Source organism: Pipra filicauda, unplaced genomic scaffold (genome assembly GCF_003945595.2).
Source record: "Pipra filicauda isolate LSUMZ 115617 unplaced genomic scaffold, ASM394559v2 scaffold303_size993520_pilon, whole genome shotgun sequence".
NCBI lineage: Eukaryota > Metazoa > Chordata > Aves > Passeriformes > Pipridae > Pipra > Pipra filicauda.
Genome location: NW_024104425.1, coordinates 8,249 through 25,917, shown reverse-complemented (window position 1 = coordinate 25,917; position 17,669 = coordinate 8,249). Strand labels below are relative to the sequence as shown.

At 35.4% G+C, this 17,669-nt stretch overlaps 1 protein-coding gene across 1 annotated transcript in view; it reads left to right on the top strand.

Annotated features, from left to right (window-relative positions):
* Positions 1-17,414, top strand: part of LOC113982944 (protein eyes shut homolog) — a gene marked incomplete at its 3' end in the record, with an annotated part of 505,234 nt that extends 487,820 nt beyond the window's left edge. Inside the window, exons 34-35 of the mRNA XM_039383315.1 lie at positions 15,445-15,632; positions 17,323-17,414. Coding sequence (XP_039239249.1) covers positions 15,445-15,632; positions 17,323-17,414 — 280 coding nt within the window. The remainder of the gene's footprint in view (positions 1-15,444; positions 15,633-17,322) is intronic.
* Positions 17,415-17,669: the final 255 nt, after the last annotated feature.

The window sequence follows — 17,669 nt, the reverse complement described above, 5'->3', positions numbered from 1 at the left end:
AGCATAACAGCTAAGAAAAGGGATAAATACTAGGAAGACTTTATTGCATAACAATTTTAATATTAATGTGGCATTTCCATACTAATTGCATAACATGTGCTAAGAAACCTTAAAAACACAGATTTCTAGTTGCCATGTAAATGGTATTTTCTCTTTTGCCTATGGCAGGATTTGGAGTCTGACACTAGACTGTCTCTGTGCAGAAAAATAGATGTTTTTAGGGTGTGATTCATCTCAAGGAATGCATCTAAAATTATTCAGGTAAATCATGCTATAGAAGTTCCTCTATCCCCATCCACCATAAAGCAAATCAAAATCATTCTGTGTCTCTCTTCTCTCAGATAAGTGACCTCATCTAAGGCTACAAAATTTATACTTTTCTCCTCACTTATATATTTTCATGAATTTTGTCACCCTGAGGGACAAAATACCCTCTGGACTAGCTTTCTGTCTAGTAGCTAGAACATTTGCTAATACATAGGAGGTACAGATATTGAGTCCTAGACACAGAAATAAAGTTAACCTGTGTCTCCCACTGGCAAACAGTGTAATAATTGCTTTGTGGTATAAAAGATGAAACAGAACCACTACCATCACCTTTGTGGCACTGCTGTAAGAGAGAATAATGATCCCTGTTTCGTTCTTTGAAAGAGCAATTGTACATGACAATGCACAGCATAAATATCTGGCCTTCAGCTTCCAGGCAGACAGATCTGCATGCAGTCTTTAATCACATACCTGGAAGATGAGGAGAGGTTAGAGTACCAGCCACTGTCTTCCCTGTTTTTTGTTATCTAGCATTGGATAGTTTCCTGCTTCATTTCCAGATTTTGGATTATTGCTTGAAAATGCTTAATTTCACAGGTCCTGCATAGTTCTTGATCCCATTTTGAGGGGCAGAAAGACAGAGTATAGGGATTTGGTCGCAATCACTCTAGTGAAGATGGTCCTTAATCAGTAATTCCCTGAATTATATAAAGAAACAAAAGCAAAATATTCATTATTTAGCAAACCTCGAATTTTTAGATAATTATTTTTACAGTGGTTTTCATTATTTCAAGCCTAGTATATCAGATTATAGATTTTTTCCAGACTAAATAAGAGGTTTAACCCATTAAAGCTGTGTGATTTTTTTTTATTTTTCTTTTTTGGGCATAATGCAACTGATATAAACCACCATATTTACCTTGTCATTTCCAGACTTCATTTGCAAGTGTATTTCCTCTCCTTGATTCTTACAAATGTTTTCTCAGCACCCATCCGAAAATGATGCACTCTTTTTACAACATAGAATTTCTTGGTGCTAAGAGGTGACCTAAATTCTATTCTTCTCTATATTGGTGGTCCAGTTAAATCATACAGTCAAAATCCTTTTACAGTACATAAGTCCTCTGAGGTTTCTAGCCAGGTGACAGCCTTGTTCACTAGGCTGTAGCTAAACATCTTGGACATATCTCCCCTTTTCTCTGTCCCAGAGGATTTTGCATTCAATTCTGCAGAATGGCATTATTAAGACATGAATATGATCCATAACACTCCTAAGGACAATGACAGCTGTAGATTAAACTTCTTCAGGCAGAGGGCTTTTGTAATATCTGTCTGTTCTTTGACTGTAATGTGTGTGTGTGAATTGTTATCGTGTATTAAATATGCCTGCTACCTACAGGAGAAGAAAATGCTTTTCATTCCTTCAGAGGGCTTAGCACTGTGCTTTATACTTTAAATAAGGGAGCTGATTTTAAACCCTTAGAACTTGAAGCTGCAGACCTTAATGTGCTGATTAGTTTAGTGCTGTGTTAACTCATTTCCTGTACAACAGGAGTATGATTCCCATTAGACCTTTACAACAACAACAAAGTTTTAAACATCAGGCCATTTTTTATTCTGTCCTTAGAAAGTTGATAAAGCTTGAAACTATGTCGAAGGAAAAGTTTCATAATGAAGCTGATGAAAACATAAGCCACGGAGCTTTCTTCTTGAGAACGTAATTTTTAATACTAACAATTGGTAACATTGAGATTTTGCCTTCATGTAAAAGCTTGAATTTGAACATTTGAAAGACATAAGATGAATTTCTGATGTTTTGGTTTATGTAGCATCCAATAATTTAAATGTATTCAACTGAAAAATAATAATTTGGTGGAGGGCTATAAAAGACACAAGCTAGATGTTTGATTTTATTTTCAGGATTTTTTTAGTATTTCTCCAACATTTATTTATAATATTAGATATAAAGAATATTATTTGGGGATGTTGAGCATAGTCATTATTAGCTAGGTTTAAATTTTACTTAAGTTAACAAAATTGATTGTAAATTTCCCATCCTGTAAAGTGAAAGAAATAAAGGACCTTTGCAAACCAGTTAATGAAGACACAGTGAATGACATCAACATTTAGAATCAATATTTCTCTAACACTGGAAAGACCACCCTAGGTAATACAAGCATTGTATAGTACCATACAATAGATTACACTCTAAATTTCTGTGTGCTGATATAATATCAATTTTTAGGACAAAGCCTGCCTTTGCATTCCAGGGTCTTTCTGGTTTTTATTAACAACTGTTGCTCTCCAAAGTGTGCAGAGCACATGATCCTGTTGTTATGAAATGCACTGCAGCTATTTTTTTACTTTTAACAGATTAAGGATTGAAAATAATAGATCTTAAATACTGTAGTGCTTCTTTTTAAACAAGTTATTTTCACATGAAGATTTTTGGTGAAAATCATATCTATCAAATAAGAGGCAACTATTCTTAGGTTTTTTATATTTTTTATGTCTGAAATAATTACTTTCAAATACATTGTATCTAATGTGCCTAACATTTCTAATAAATCAAACTAGGATTTTGGAGGGAATTTCGAACACAGTTGGGTAAATAAAATGTCGTTGTACCCGAGATTACAATTAATATTATTTTCCAGATTTTATTTGGTGTAAATAAGGGATTTTTTCCATCCTTATCTATATCTGCTGACCGTTCCTGTATAACTTTCAAAAGAAATGAAATATAGTGTGCTCTAACTCCCAAATAATAATCTATTTTTGCAGATATTTTTCTTTCTGTTTTGGTCAAAACAGAACCTAGTGTTTGCCAAAAATTTCTCAGTGGCTGTTGCTATGTGGTATTCAGCATAAATCAGTATTTGTAATTTGATTTTCCTGAATAATCTTTACTTGGAGGCACTAGGGACAGTGTTGTTTTTCTTAAATTGTATTTTATATAGGACAGGTAAACAATAGGTTTACCAGAAGTGAATTTTAGATTTCTGTGAGACTTAACCAGTACATTTAGATGGAAGTACTTGGCATATTGCCAGATTATGCAGAAAATTGAATAACAGAAAAGCAACAACTAAGAATTCTGCAAAGACCTGGTTGTAAAATTAGACTGTTTCCAGCTCCTATGCAAATTGTAATTTTGTACCTCAGTCCTTCCTCAAATATTTCTGTCTTAATTGTTTATATTTTGTGTAGATTGGAGATATCAAAAGCAGACTAGGTGGTACTTTATGTTCACCCTGTTTACAAAGGTTTTTATTTGTTAGAGGATAAAGATACAGACTGATTTTAGTGCTATGCACAAGATATAGAAAATACAGTATATTTACTCTTACTTAATATAATTAATATTAATTCTACTTAATAAAATTTCAGCAATATAAACAATCATCATCAGAAAATTATGTAAGCGTTACTAAGTATAAATTTGAAATAGTGATTGTTCTGTTGCTGTAGCAATATTTTTGAGTGGAATAAACTTTCATATCCATAAGAAAATTGTTGAAAAACTAATAAAGAAATAGATTACTTTGTTAAAGCTATGGACAACCTCAGTTGATTTGCCTTGTAAGTGAATTGTCAAATGGCAGTTGTCAGAGAATTGTCTCTATCTACAGTAACTCCTTAGCAGAGGAAAACCCTGACACAGGAAGAGCATTATTTTGTATAGCTAAAAACTATATAAAGCTGATATGATTTCTGTTACAGTTCATGATGTTGTACAGTGATTTCTGTGACCCATATACTATAACAGAGGAAGAGAATGACTCCGATTAATAAGGACATCAGCAGTGCTGCAACACCTCTGGCAAAAATGGGTGCAAAATCTAAGCAGAGAAACAGGTGTTTTTTCATATTTTAAGTTAGTTTGTGTTTTATAATTAAATATGTATGAAAAAAATTTAGTGGAGAAATTGATTAATGGTGTACATCACAAAAGTAACTATGACTGTAGATTTCTAATATGTGAAGATAGACTGTTCACTCACTATAATGAAGACATTTTGCTTATGATAACAGATGAAATACGTAGCAAAACAGAGACTATAAAGATGATTAAGGGGATGGAGCATGTCTCTTATGAGGACAGGCTGGGAAAGTTGAATCTGTTCAGCCTTGAGAACAGGTAACTGAGAGGACACCTCATCAGTGTAAATAAGCATCTGAAAGGAGGCTGCCGAGAGGGTGGATACAGGCTCTTCTTGGTAGTGCCAAGCACTTGGACAGGAAGAAATAGGCAGACACTGATGAACAGGAAGTTCCACCTGAATTCAAGGAAGAACAACTTTACTGTGCAGGTGACTGAGCACTGTGACAGATTGCCCAGGGAGGTTGTGGAGTCTCTCTCACTGAAGATATTCAAGAACCTTCTGCATACAGTCCTGTGCCACGTGCTCTAGGATTACCCTGCTTGAACAGGGAGAACAGAACAACACGATGGGGTCCTTTCAACTTTATCCATTCTGTGATTCTGTGAAAGGTTTGGTTTTTCTCCTATTACAGGCCTAAAACTAATCATATTCACTGCAAAATAGGAACTGAGGTTTCTTTTCACATTTACCTTAGAGATAAACTGTATCAAGAGTAGATACTGTTTTTAATCATCTTCTTAATTCTGTCTTGATTCTAAGATGCAGTTGTTGCATTTAAAGGTAAGTAATTACAGCCCAGGCAGAATTAACTATAAATTTTAGTATGGCAATTTCTATTCTGGCCATCACTTTATGACCTTTCTGAATTAAATCCTAATAAGTTATCTGAAGACATCCATCTGAACAATAGTACTGGGCGGATTATTTGGAGAACTTCAGATCCCTTTGCCAACATACTTTTAAATACTAGGCCTCTCATTTATGAGAGATTACTTTGGTTTCCTCTTCATTGCAGAAAAGCCAACATCATGCCATTAATGAAAGAAGAGGTATTGCTGTTTTGTGTGTGTGATACGAAATCCAAGTGCTCCCCTACTTGCCTCATCTTACTCCAGTGCAAGCATAAGGATAAAGCTGGCAAGGACTTCTACATACTAAATTAGTTCTTTTGCTGTTGCAGATAGTCAGATAGTATAAACACTTTGAATATGCTTCCACCTGAGTTCTGATCACACACAATCCTACCTTTTAGTTTTCACAGTTTCAGAAATGTCATCCATGTTCCTCTTTAGTCTGAAACTCTTAACACTTACATTCCACTCAGCTTAGTGACTGTGATTCCATTACTATTCATCCCTGGTTTTTCCCCTCTGCTCTCTTTCACCTAGGATCCTTTGCCATCTTTTCTTCACTGTTTCTTGCTTATCTGAATCTCACTATATTCCTAGTTTCTCAACTAGCATACATCTAGGAGGAAGAGTAGGGCGTGTAACCTACTACCACCATCTTCTTTACTCCATACATGTCTTTCTTTGCATGTATTCTAAATTTGATCAGTGTTTCCAGCTTTTGATTTTGTCATCTTCATTTCTGAGATCTACTGGACAATTTCATATATGAATACATACCTTCATAACGTAGATAAATATCATGTATTTTGCATGGCTTCTTCAGAAGCAAAAATTCTTGTTATTGACACCTTAATCATTTGTGACATCTTGATAACAGGCATCTTTACCCATTTCCTTTTATTTTTTTCCTTCACAAATAAAGGTGTATGGGTAACTTATTTGTTTTTTAGATCTGGTTGTTATCTAGGTAGCATTTTTAAGCCATTTAGCTTTCAGCCGCAGTTAGGTTTGGAGTTATTTTTCTGTTTAACTTGATCTAATGATCAAAAGTGGGAATATTTCTACAAATTCTTGTTTAGAAAACTTCTATCTCAACCACAGTGTTGCGTTCACAGCCCCGTCTGCATTTGACCATTGACACTACAGTCAGGCACTATACAAACACAAGTATTTGCTCTGAAGCAACAAGAAGCTTCTGATTTTACATTACCACCAACAAATTCCATACACATAGCTATTTGGAAAGATGTCCTGTGTCTGCACACTTTAATCTTCTCTTTATGCATCATGCAAAATCTGTGCTATAAAAAATTTTTGTGAAAGCTTCTTTTATCACAGTGGGTTCTTCTGCACAGGGGAAGTTATTCTACAGTGCTTACATTGGGTTCCAAATGTAAACTTAATTTTTTCAGCATAGAAATTACTTCAAATGCATATTTTGAAATTAATTACCTAAGCAACACCATCATTCTGAATCTTCCCCATCCTGTGAACTACCAGTTCCCACATTAAAAGGATACAAAATAGGAATTTTCCATTTATATGTTGCGAGGGACTGGATCACATACGAAACAGGAGGGGAAGCAGCTGGTAGTACATATTATATCTATAATTTATAAATCATCCATTTTAGGTTTCAAATTTTGTTTTTCTCTATTGGGTTATATGTCATAAATGATGCCCACTAAATTTTCTGATCTTGTTTTTAATTGGAGTTTCTTTTGTGTGATCCTCAAAACACTCACTGAGTTTTATGTGTTATAGTGCGTTATCTCTTACTAATGATTCATTCCTTATTTTTGTTCTTTAATATTCATGGCAGCATTTGTTTCCATAGGGCTTGTTCACATGAGCAGATCGTAGACAAAAGTGAAACAGAAAGTGACATGCCATATGCATCTACATTCTGCCTCCTGCATTGAACATCACTGAAGTAGATAGTACTGTGAATGATGCATGTTTTTAACATTCACTGAGGTTTTTTTTGTTGATGCTTTGTGTGCATGCAGGTCTTCATTACAGCTCCTAAGTAAAAAGAAGTTGCATACCTGTCCACAAGACAGCCTGCAGGCTTCTAATACATGATGTACGATGAAGGAAGCAGAAATAATAGTCTCCACACTCCGAACTGAGTACTTTAGTGTTTCTTTCATAAGACAACTGCATATTTGCACTGTCTCTCCGGGGGAAAGGAAAGCAGAGAGATACAGACAGACTGAACACAGTACTATATGTAAGATATTAGTTGAAAGAGTCACAATTTCACCAGAAGGAGTGAATGAAGCATTATTTCAGAGCACCATGGCTTTACTGTTAGGGTCATTAGTGTCACTCCTATTTGCAAAAGACAGCTTTATAAAATACTACTGTGAATGCTGTCCATGTCTGAAGGTGTGGCTTCAGCTGGGACTGTTTTCAGGTTCCATGTATCCAAGATAAAGACAGATTCTGCAGCTGATGTGCCTGCCCAATAACAGTTTTACCACCACCCTGAGAGATGTCATACATAGCTGTGACAAAAACAAGTCATAATGAAGATAGAAACATGCATTTGGCCAATTTAACTGCAAGCCATTGGGCAAATATGCCCTTATGCAAAGTCACAACTGTGGTAAATACAACATAGTTATAAATACAGAACAGATAAAATTTCACTGTCAATTTATTTAGGTGTGCACCACTAATAGGTAAAAGTCATTACTATAAATTATGAAGAACAAGCATAGCTACTATGCAAACCTTACAATGCCATCTTGACACAGTATTTAATCAGTGACTGGTAGAGGTAGTTTTCATGATAAGCATGACTTTCATCTCAGGCCTCCACAAGAATTTTGCTAGTAACCTTCAACAGGAAGAAGCCCACTCCTGAAAATACTTCTCAGCAAATCACCTGAATTTCACTTCTCACATACCTGCATAATGTTAAGAAAATTCAAGCTGAATTACTAAATAGAAATGTTGGATCTGTAAAGATTTCGGTCTGGAACAAGAAGAAATTATTCACAGAGCATTCCATTCTCCTTCTGCTATGCTAGGTCCCATGTATGAATCCTCAACTATAAATGCATAGAATACCCAATATTATTGTAAGTGTCATTTTCAAGCAAATTCTATAGTTGGATAGTCCATGCACTTTTCCTAATTGTTTGGTTTTTTGGGGTTTTTTTTGACACCAATAGAAAGACAAAACACTATGAAAAAAAATTCAAAAAATCTATCCCTGTTACCAGTGCATTTGACCAGACAGAAATATTGTCTTGTTCGGGATTCCACAATGGGTTTTTTTATTTGTTTTCCAGTCAGAAAATAGTCTTGCTTAAGTTATTGATTTGGTATTGAAAGTAAAGGATGATTACTGATGTATTTTTTCTTGTATTATAGACTTAAAAACTTGTGCTCTCACTGTGCAATTCTTGCAATACACTGCGGGATCTTGGTTATCATGATATTCACATCTATATTTTTTATTCTGAATAACTGGGAGATAACTGCCCTTTGGAGTAGCCTATAGTACCATAAAGGGCATTTTAAAGTCATGTTATGTGCATGTCACGCTTTGACCATTGATGTTGGTTGTAATCTTTAAAATAGTTGATAATATGTTAAAATTAGTTCAGTTCTGTTTGTTCAAGGTCTAGTTGTAGGAGACTGAAAATAGGAAGTTGGTTTATGAGTAAATGGCAAAAAGCTTGGTTTCTCATGGATACGACTGCTTCTCTCCCAGTGGTGGATCTAATGCTTTCTAACTATGGGGGTTATCAACACATAAGCAGTGGCTCTGGGCTCGGTGCTGGCTGTGTGCCAGCTGCCAGCACTTTGTAAAAAGTGCAGCAGGAGGAAAAGATTTTAGCAAGGCTTGCGACGTTCTGCTGAGAGCAAGTCAAACTATTCCCAAGGTAAGAGCTGCTCCTGATTTCTGCTGTAATAATACTTGATTCTCTCTGTGTCCCTTGTAGCATATTTAAAAAGAAAAAAAATAACAGTCTTTAGGTGAAGCAGAACTGCACACTGATGATGTTTTTCCTGATTTTTACATATATATATATATATATATTAATGTCTTCAGTGAAAGAATCTCTTCTATTCACCTGCTGATTGCAATAAACTTAACACCTCTCTCCATTATCTGTATGTTGATGAGCTAGCCCACATGGCAGACAGTCACACAAGTATCAGTTAATCTCACTAAGCTATTATTGCAATTAATGGACATAATCAAGCATTGGATTTGAATTTAAAATCTACACTTGAGCATGAACCAGAATCCTGCTTTAGAAACTAATAAGACTTTATTGACAATAATAAAACAATTTCCTGCACTAATTGCATTTCAAGTGCCTTCTATAGTTTAAATGGGTTACTGTTAGAAGACTCTGCCCCTGTTTTCCCTGAGTTCAAGAAGGGGTCAAGACTTACCATATTTTAAGTTCTCTGCAGTCAGGATTTTAATTTTTTTAAAAATTGAAAAATATTAAAAAGAAAATTTTATATGTATAGTTTTTTGTTGTTTCCAACTGTAACTCTTGAGCAGAATGAGGGGAGAAGTGAAAATTAATAGAAAATGTAGCCAACTGCCCCCTTTATAGTGTGAATAGGGAAGGTAAGTGCAGACCTCATTACAAACAGCATTGCAGAATGACTGTTGGACATGAAGGAGTTAAGAATCAAAGCTTGGATTGACAGACATAACTGATGCACGCATGAGGAAAAGAAAGATGTAAAATAACGGCAGAAAAATAAAAGAAGCTTCCTGGGATTTAAGATCTGATGTTCCATACCTTTAAGGCAGCTGAATTCTATCTATGTGTTTGTGAATGTGTGTATGTGTATATTTAGGCTAGAAGTGAAGAATTGTGAATTACGCAAGCTCTAAAACAGTCACAGTTTTCCTGTAGAAGAGTTTTGTGATCTACTCAAATCTATGGCTCTGTGAAAGCATGAAAAAGAAATGGTAAAAAACATTTGTTTGTAACTGTTGTTTTTCTTTGCTTGAAAGCTACTTGTGGGCTGCACTGGCAACAGTTCTGGATGTTAACCATATTTTATTGTTTTCTAACACGCCACATTAGAGAATATTTCAACTTTTAGAGAAAAAAACAACTATAATTCCCTGCTACTCATGCAGCACAGACTTGTGTGACAGCATTAAACATAGGTTCACTGTAACTGTGGGTATGTTATGTGGATCCAACAGTGAGGCGTAGCACAGTGAAATAGCATTGCAACTGGAAATAGAAATGATGGTTGGAGATCATTGTTCTACTCTGCCTTTAAGGTATTTCAGCTCAAAGGATTAAATAAAATGTATAGAAGTAAATGAGACTCATTTGAAAATAAAGTGGAACCTTTTAAATGCTGATTGCAAATACAAAGTAGGTTATTGTATTTAAGGGAGTTAAAAATAAAATTTATGGATTATTTTTCTGTGGCTGTTTTTCACAACTTGCTGGAAAGATCGACCTTATTTTAGAATGCAAATGAGAGTGATTGACATGACTCATTATATATGGCATCTCGAAAGAAACCCCCCAGAAACATAAGAAAAATGAAAGCTGAGGTACTTTCAGCATATTGAGAGTAAAAAGAAAACAAGAAACCACTGTTACATGCGTAGGCCACAAGAAACAGAAGTTTCTAGAAGTGGTAACAAAAAAAAAAAAATCATATTACTAATATTATCTATTAACCCTGCTTTGATATTCTGTGACATTAAAAAAAAAACCAAGGAGACATTAATTCTTTGTAGTTAGGACAGCAAACATGTTTCCACTGTGGCAAGATATCTGTTTCAATTTAGGTCTTCAATTTATCCTTCTGTTATTCCTGTCTACAAAGAGCCTCACCGTAGGCCCTACCTCCTTGTAAGACTTTCCTCCTTGATGGCAGGACTGAGGGCCCCCATGCCTTTCTCCCTCACATCTAGAGCTCTGCAGTCACTCCTGATGCACTGGTTACCCTGGCATCATTGTTGGTGCCCACATGGAAGAGTAACAAGGGTTAACCATGTGTGAGCTGTGCAAACCTTGCTGGTCCCTGTGTAGAATCCCAGATCCTGACCCTGCCAGACAGCCAACCGACCAGACAAGCCTCTGAGGACATCAAGTTGGACTGTCTTATTGGTTCCTCCACACCTCACAGAAGAGAGTCTTCAGTAATGGTCTCACTCATCTTTACCCCCTTCTGCAGATACCAGCTCTGGGCTGATCTGGCTCTGAGGGGTCTCCTGAACAATGCTGTTTGCTTTCAGCAATGCCCTGGGCAGCTGCAGGTCTGCTGGTCAATCACAAATTGTCCTCCTGTTGCCAGAGATCACAAGCCTCCAGCCTTCTCAGCAAGGGGTAAGAGGGGACCATGGTGTGCAGGGCAGCCGATGGCACGACCATTGGTGTGGCCATTGGAGGGGCCTTGCCTGACAGCCAGGCCCATGGAAGCTGGTAGCAGGTCTGATGAAACATGAGCACACCCTCGCTGAGGAAGCTATGGCACTTTTTAGGGTGTCCCAGGGGAAGCATTGTTCCTTGCATGCTGTTTGTGTAAGCCTGAGCCATAGACAGCCATTGGAAGTCAGCTGTTGGGCTGGAGAGGTCTGCAGCCAGACCTGTGAAATAGTCCTTGCTCTGACTTCTTTGTTTTGCTTTTCTGAAACTTTTTTTTCACTTGGCATTCCCCAGTTTTAACAACTTTTTTATTACCATGGTTTTATACTGTTAAGAGATGTGTCCCTTCTTCATAAAAATAAATAAGAATTTCAAATAGCAAATTAATTGTTCAGATTTTTCCTGACAGAGTTCTTCCCACAAGTAGCGATGCTCTTTCTTTGAATTTTGTAAGATAATTCTAATTAAAAGAATAGCAAAAGATGTGATGGATGTGTCCATGAAAAAGGGAAGACTGATAGCTTAAACAAGAGTGTTTTGTTCCAGGGTGTTGCATAACAAAAGAGAATAGTAGAATAAAGAAGAAAAGCATCATCATAATCCCCTTTGTGTCTGAGTCCGTGCAAATAGCAGGGTGTGCATTAGACATAGAAATATATGGAGACAAAAGCTCCATCACCAGGAGCACATGCTCATGGACATATTAAAAGTTTTTATTACCCCTACCTGCCTTTAAAACCCAAGACTTAAAATTGTGTGGCTTTCAAAAAGTTTTAAATTTACAGGTCTCCAGTCTGAAGCTGGTGCAGCTGAAACTCATTGGAATGGAGAAACCCAGTAGGTAGTGGCAGGAGTTATGAACCTTGACAGTGAACTGGGTTGCAGATCTGCCTGTGTATCCTCTTACCATTACAGCTGGAACTCAAACCTTTTAACTTCTGACATTAACATGAATTCTTGTAAACAGAAAATCATGGAGAGCTTTTATGTACACAGGGGAGCAAGGTACAGCTGAAAGGATTTTATAGGCCAAAGGGCTTGCCTGTTTCTTAGGAAAGCAAATGTTAGACACTCATAGTGAAAGATAAAATACAGCTTCAATTTTTCCCTTTTTGTTCTAACGGCTTGGGTGATGAGCAGTCTCCTTTAGGACAAAAAGTAATCTAGGAAGCCAACTCTAGAGGTCAAGTGAAAAAGTTGCATAGAAGCGTAGTAGAAGGATTATAAGCAAAGCTTATGTTCTTTAAGAAGAGGTTGTGTACTGTTACAAACAATGTGAGAATCTTAATAGGTAAAACCACACCAGTGGTTCATGTTAATAGCTATTGTGGGAAGGTATGTAGCCTATTTCTGATGGGAGTAGTATGTTTTTATGGATTTCACAGAAACCTGGAGCCTGCTAAATATTCTTCAGTGCTTTCTCTCATTAACTCTTTCCATATTTATGGACATAGAGCAATTGTAGCAATTTTACTAGCTACTAGCTTGTGCTTGTTTGGTCTTCCTTGAAATTTAGTAGATAATCCAGTCTATCCTCAGATTTAGATTATAGTTTCAGGAATCATGAATAAACTGCTTTTTTCCCTTACCCACCTTTTTATTCTTCTCACAATTACAGATTTTACTCTTTTGTGAGATCTAGTGGCTCAGATGCCTTTTGTTAGCAAAGCACTGAGGAGCTGATGTAGTTTTGACCTTTTCTCACATGTCAACTTTATTATATACTGGACAGTGCAGAAAAAACCACAAAACAATAAAAACAACCCACTTACAAAAAATTGAGAAGGTGACAGAAGGAGTTAGGACTGCAGGAAAGAGATATTCTGTGCAACTTTGCTGTCTTTCAGCCAAGCTGATCTCCTAACTGGAGTCATGAAAAAGAGATATCAGTATATCTCTGATCTATATATATATATGAGGTTAGATATCAGTATCTAAAGAGTGTGGGGATAACTGAGAAGTTCCTTGGAAGAAGCAAAACCATGTGCAGGAGCAGTTCAGGGCAAAAGGAATGAGAGAAAGATTTAGAGCTCAGTGGCTAGCTCAGGAAGGAAACCAAACAACAGTTAGGGATTGGAGATAATTCTCTAAAATCTTTCCTTGGAGAAATTGTCCTGTCTGTAAAATTTAAGACAAAAGAGACTTTTTAAAGATTAAATACATTTAAAATTATGAGGGTTTTGTTGTTGTTGTTTTTGTGTTTAGGGTGAGGTTTTTTTGCAGCACTGGTCATTGATTGGTATTGCTTGAAATTTGTGGTCTATTTTACTGCATGTTCTATCTGTGTGTATAATACAGATTTTTTTATAGTACTGAGAATTTCTTAAGGGCTTTGTTTGGGGTTTGACCACAGTGACTTTGACTTTGTAAACAGGTTTCTGAAAAGTCATGAAAGGATAAAATTCAGCATATTCTTACAGTGATATATAGGAGTTCAACATCAATAGTTTTTATTTTTATCCAAGTATCATTGACATTGAGAATTTTAGCACATATAATGATGTATTTGCTATTGGAGTTGGTGTCACAACAGATTAAAATTTTGTCTGTTTTGTAAAATAGAAACAGATCTGTGACCTTCAAAGATACTCAAAATCCCTCTACAGATGATTCTATGACATTTGAACAAATTGAAATAGAATTATTCAGTCATTATATTTTTTATATTGTATCTAAGTTCATATTGTTGTACTGATGTTTTTCACATGATGGGTGAATTTTTAGTACTTCTTTAAATTTTTATCTGTTTCATAAAGTTGATCAAACAAATAATTGTATGCTGTGTGATTCAAATGAGACTAAAGCATAAACCTGCTCCTGCAAAAAATAAAAATACTTAACTCCTTTTGTCACACGGATGAGAGGGGACCCACCTATTTAAGTCCTTAAAAGCACATAAAGGTGGTGATGTGAGGCTCAGTTTGAGTATTTGAGAAGTAAAAAAACTAAATGCAAGACTGCATTTCCGTATGAATGGGTACCCATTGTTCATGTTGAATACTCTTCCTTTGTAAAAAGACAACACAGTGAAAGAGAGAAGAAAGGACAGAAAGAGAAAGAGAGGGAAGGGAAGAAAAATCAAAGGAAGGAAGGGGAACAGAAAATAGAAGAGAGAGAGAGAGAAAGAGACAGGGAAACAAAGAAAAATGAAGAAAATAGAACAAAACAAAGAGAAACTAAAAGAAAAAGAGAAAAAAGAAATAGAAAGAAAAAAGAAAGGGAGGGAGGGAGGGAAGGAAGGGAATGAGAGGAAGCAAGAAAGAAAAGAAGGAAGGAGAGAAGAAAAAGAAGAGGATAGGAAAGGGAAAGGGAAAGGAAAAGAAAGAAAAGGAGAAGAGGAAAGAGGGGGGAAGAGAGAGAACATAAAAAATAAAGGAGGCCCTTTTAAGTGTAGCTCTCTGTTATCTCTGATGGGCTTGAAGCCATGATTCCACATACCTTTTCCATTTAAATAAGAGCTGCATGTGCCCTTGCAAGGTATAGCACAGGGTGCTGAAGGGTAAGAGATATCTAGATAAATCATACAGACAAGCTAGATGTAGTCACAATGGATATTTCCAGCTTTCACCCTAGCCCCACATTGTTTGTCTTAGAACAAAATAGTTGACGTATTTGAGATGTCACTTTCATAGTTAGGCTGTAGAATATCTTGCTCCCTTTCCACAGCATGTGGTTTCTGTAAAGACTTCTAATCCATTCATTCCTGGATTTAACTTTAATTAAAACACCTAACTTTGAAAAAAACCTGTTCTTGACTTATGTTGAGCCAAATCTACCAGATATGTACCAAGTGCTATTATCTTCATAGCTTATTCTTTTTTCATGCATTGATCCTAGCTGCCTGCTTAATATAATTTGACCAAACCTTTATGTTTTATAAACATTTTGTGTTATCTTTGACAGAAGAAAACTAACATCAATTTTCAGATTCGTGTCTGTCTCCTTGACAGATGTAAAAAAATACCTTTTATCTTTGCTACCATTAGCAGAATAAGAAAACAGTGTGTGAAGAAGAAAAATGTGTTTAAAAACTTATATCTCTCAAAATTCTATTTACAGATTTTAGTAATGCTCGCTATTATGGCAATTCTTACCTGGAATTTCAAGGCTTACATTTGAACATACAAAACTTCATCCATCTGCAGTTTAAGACCTGTAATCCTCATGGACTCCTCCTAAATATTGAACAGAGCCCAGAAGCAATACATTTTTTAATTCGACTTTTCATCAATAATGGTACCTTACAGGTAAGACCTCAAAGTATCCCACTGAAAGAGAAGTAAATAAAAGTAGGGATTTGTAAAAATTTTAATATTTTTTTCTTACTGTAGAAGATAGTAAATAAATCTACAGAGAATCTTGACATTCTTTAGTATTTTAAGGAAAATAGTTATCAAACGCTGTCTGTTATGGCCAATTCATGGCTAATACAGTTGATATGTCCCATAAGAGGTGGGACTTAAGGAAAATCTTATATTGATTATATTTGGAATCTCATACAAAAAGTACATATTAAAACACAACAATAAAGAATGTAGGTTTTGTCTTTCAAAGTGATAAGTTATTGTATTTAATATATGAAGCTTAAACTTACTGAACCTCATGTACAGCTTCATTAAAATTATCATAAGGGAGGCTGTAGAATTGAATGAAGTGTCATAGGAAAATTTACTCTGTGTCTCTGAGTAGAAACCTTTAACTTCATTTATTACTTAAACCACAGTTCCATATGATATGTCCATGGCTTTCAGGAACAGACTAACTAGGAATACATTTGTTTATAAACTTTAAGGAATAAAATGTGACCATGATATATCTTTGTCTTTGGCAAAGAATTCCTTCTTTTCTGAGGAAGAGCTAAAACTTGAGCTTTATGAAGAGATAGGCAGATACTAAAGAGGCTATAAAAAGATATTAAAAGAAAAATTACTTTTCTCACATTTTTTCCTGCTAAAAATGTCCAAAAGTTGACCTGTAAATATATCCTTCTTCTGTAAGAACCGTGAAATGACTGTTAGAAAGAGCATATTTGAATTATATTTGCCTTATATTTAAAAAGCATGACCACACTAAATAGATATATAAAGTGAAGATAAACAGAAAAAGAAGAAAATAACATTTTTCTTTATTTCTTTATATTGTGATTTACTGTCTTTTGTTATATTGTGACTATCTTTATCCAAAACAAATGAGATTAGTCATGGGCAGGAAGTTATCAAAGGTTTAGAAAATGCTGACAGCTTTAAGTCCATCTTACTTGTATTCATGGTAATGTAATGATGAAGAAAAATATTTTTCTAACATATCATAAGCACCATAAAATATGAAAGTACTTTAATTGACACAAATCTATTCAGAGATCCCAGTGTGTCATGTTAAAACTAATTGAATTCACTTAATCATTCACAAAGCTGGCCAATTAAATGTATATTTAAAGTCCAGTGAACAAATAGTTCTAAGCTCACAATCAAGTTACAATTACAAGCAGACAAACCATGAAATCAAGTGCTTGTTCACATTAGTATAGGAAATTAAATGGCGTTCCAAAATGCTCAAGCCTGCATGCTACATTACGTGTTTGGAAGCGTAAGGAAGCCATAAAACGGTAAGTAAAATTCACCCGTGGCCAATGTTAATTTCGGATGGGTTGCAGATGGTCAATTTCTTTGCAATTCAGAACCACAATATCTGGTTGTACAATACACAAAGATTAAAGCATTTTCATGCAGGCTAGGAAGCATGTATGTGTGCTTGCATATTTCTGGTACAAAAGACTTCTTGATCCAGAACTTTTAATGAAACATTAGTTTTCCTTGATACGCATGACATCCTTCAGGTTTTTATGAAATCATCTGCTATTTTAAAACTCAAGTTTCTAAGCCTGCAATTGTTTAATTATTAGAAATAATGTAATTAAAACTTTTTCCCACTCTGCAGTACCAGTTTCTATGTGATGCGGCAGCAGAAGTCAAAAACATCACTACCACTGCTAGAGTGGATGATGGACACCAGTATAATGTGCAAATTAGGTAAGTTTACTGTTGTCTATATTTATAATTGTTTCAAAGATCATATAGATTTGGTAGTTAGTAAATTGTAAAGATATTAAATCTCATTAACTATGAATGATACCTGAACACGTGCAATAAAATCATGTTATGGCAGTGTGGATGACAACAGTCTTGGAAAGAATTTTAAAACTACAGTACAGTTGGACAGTGCTCATCACATCCCTGATGTGCTTAGAGGAAATAAATTTACTCTCATTGAAATCAAGTACCATA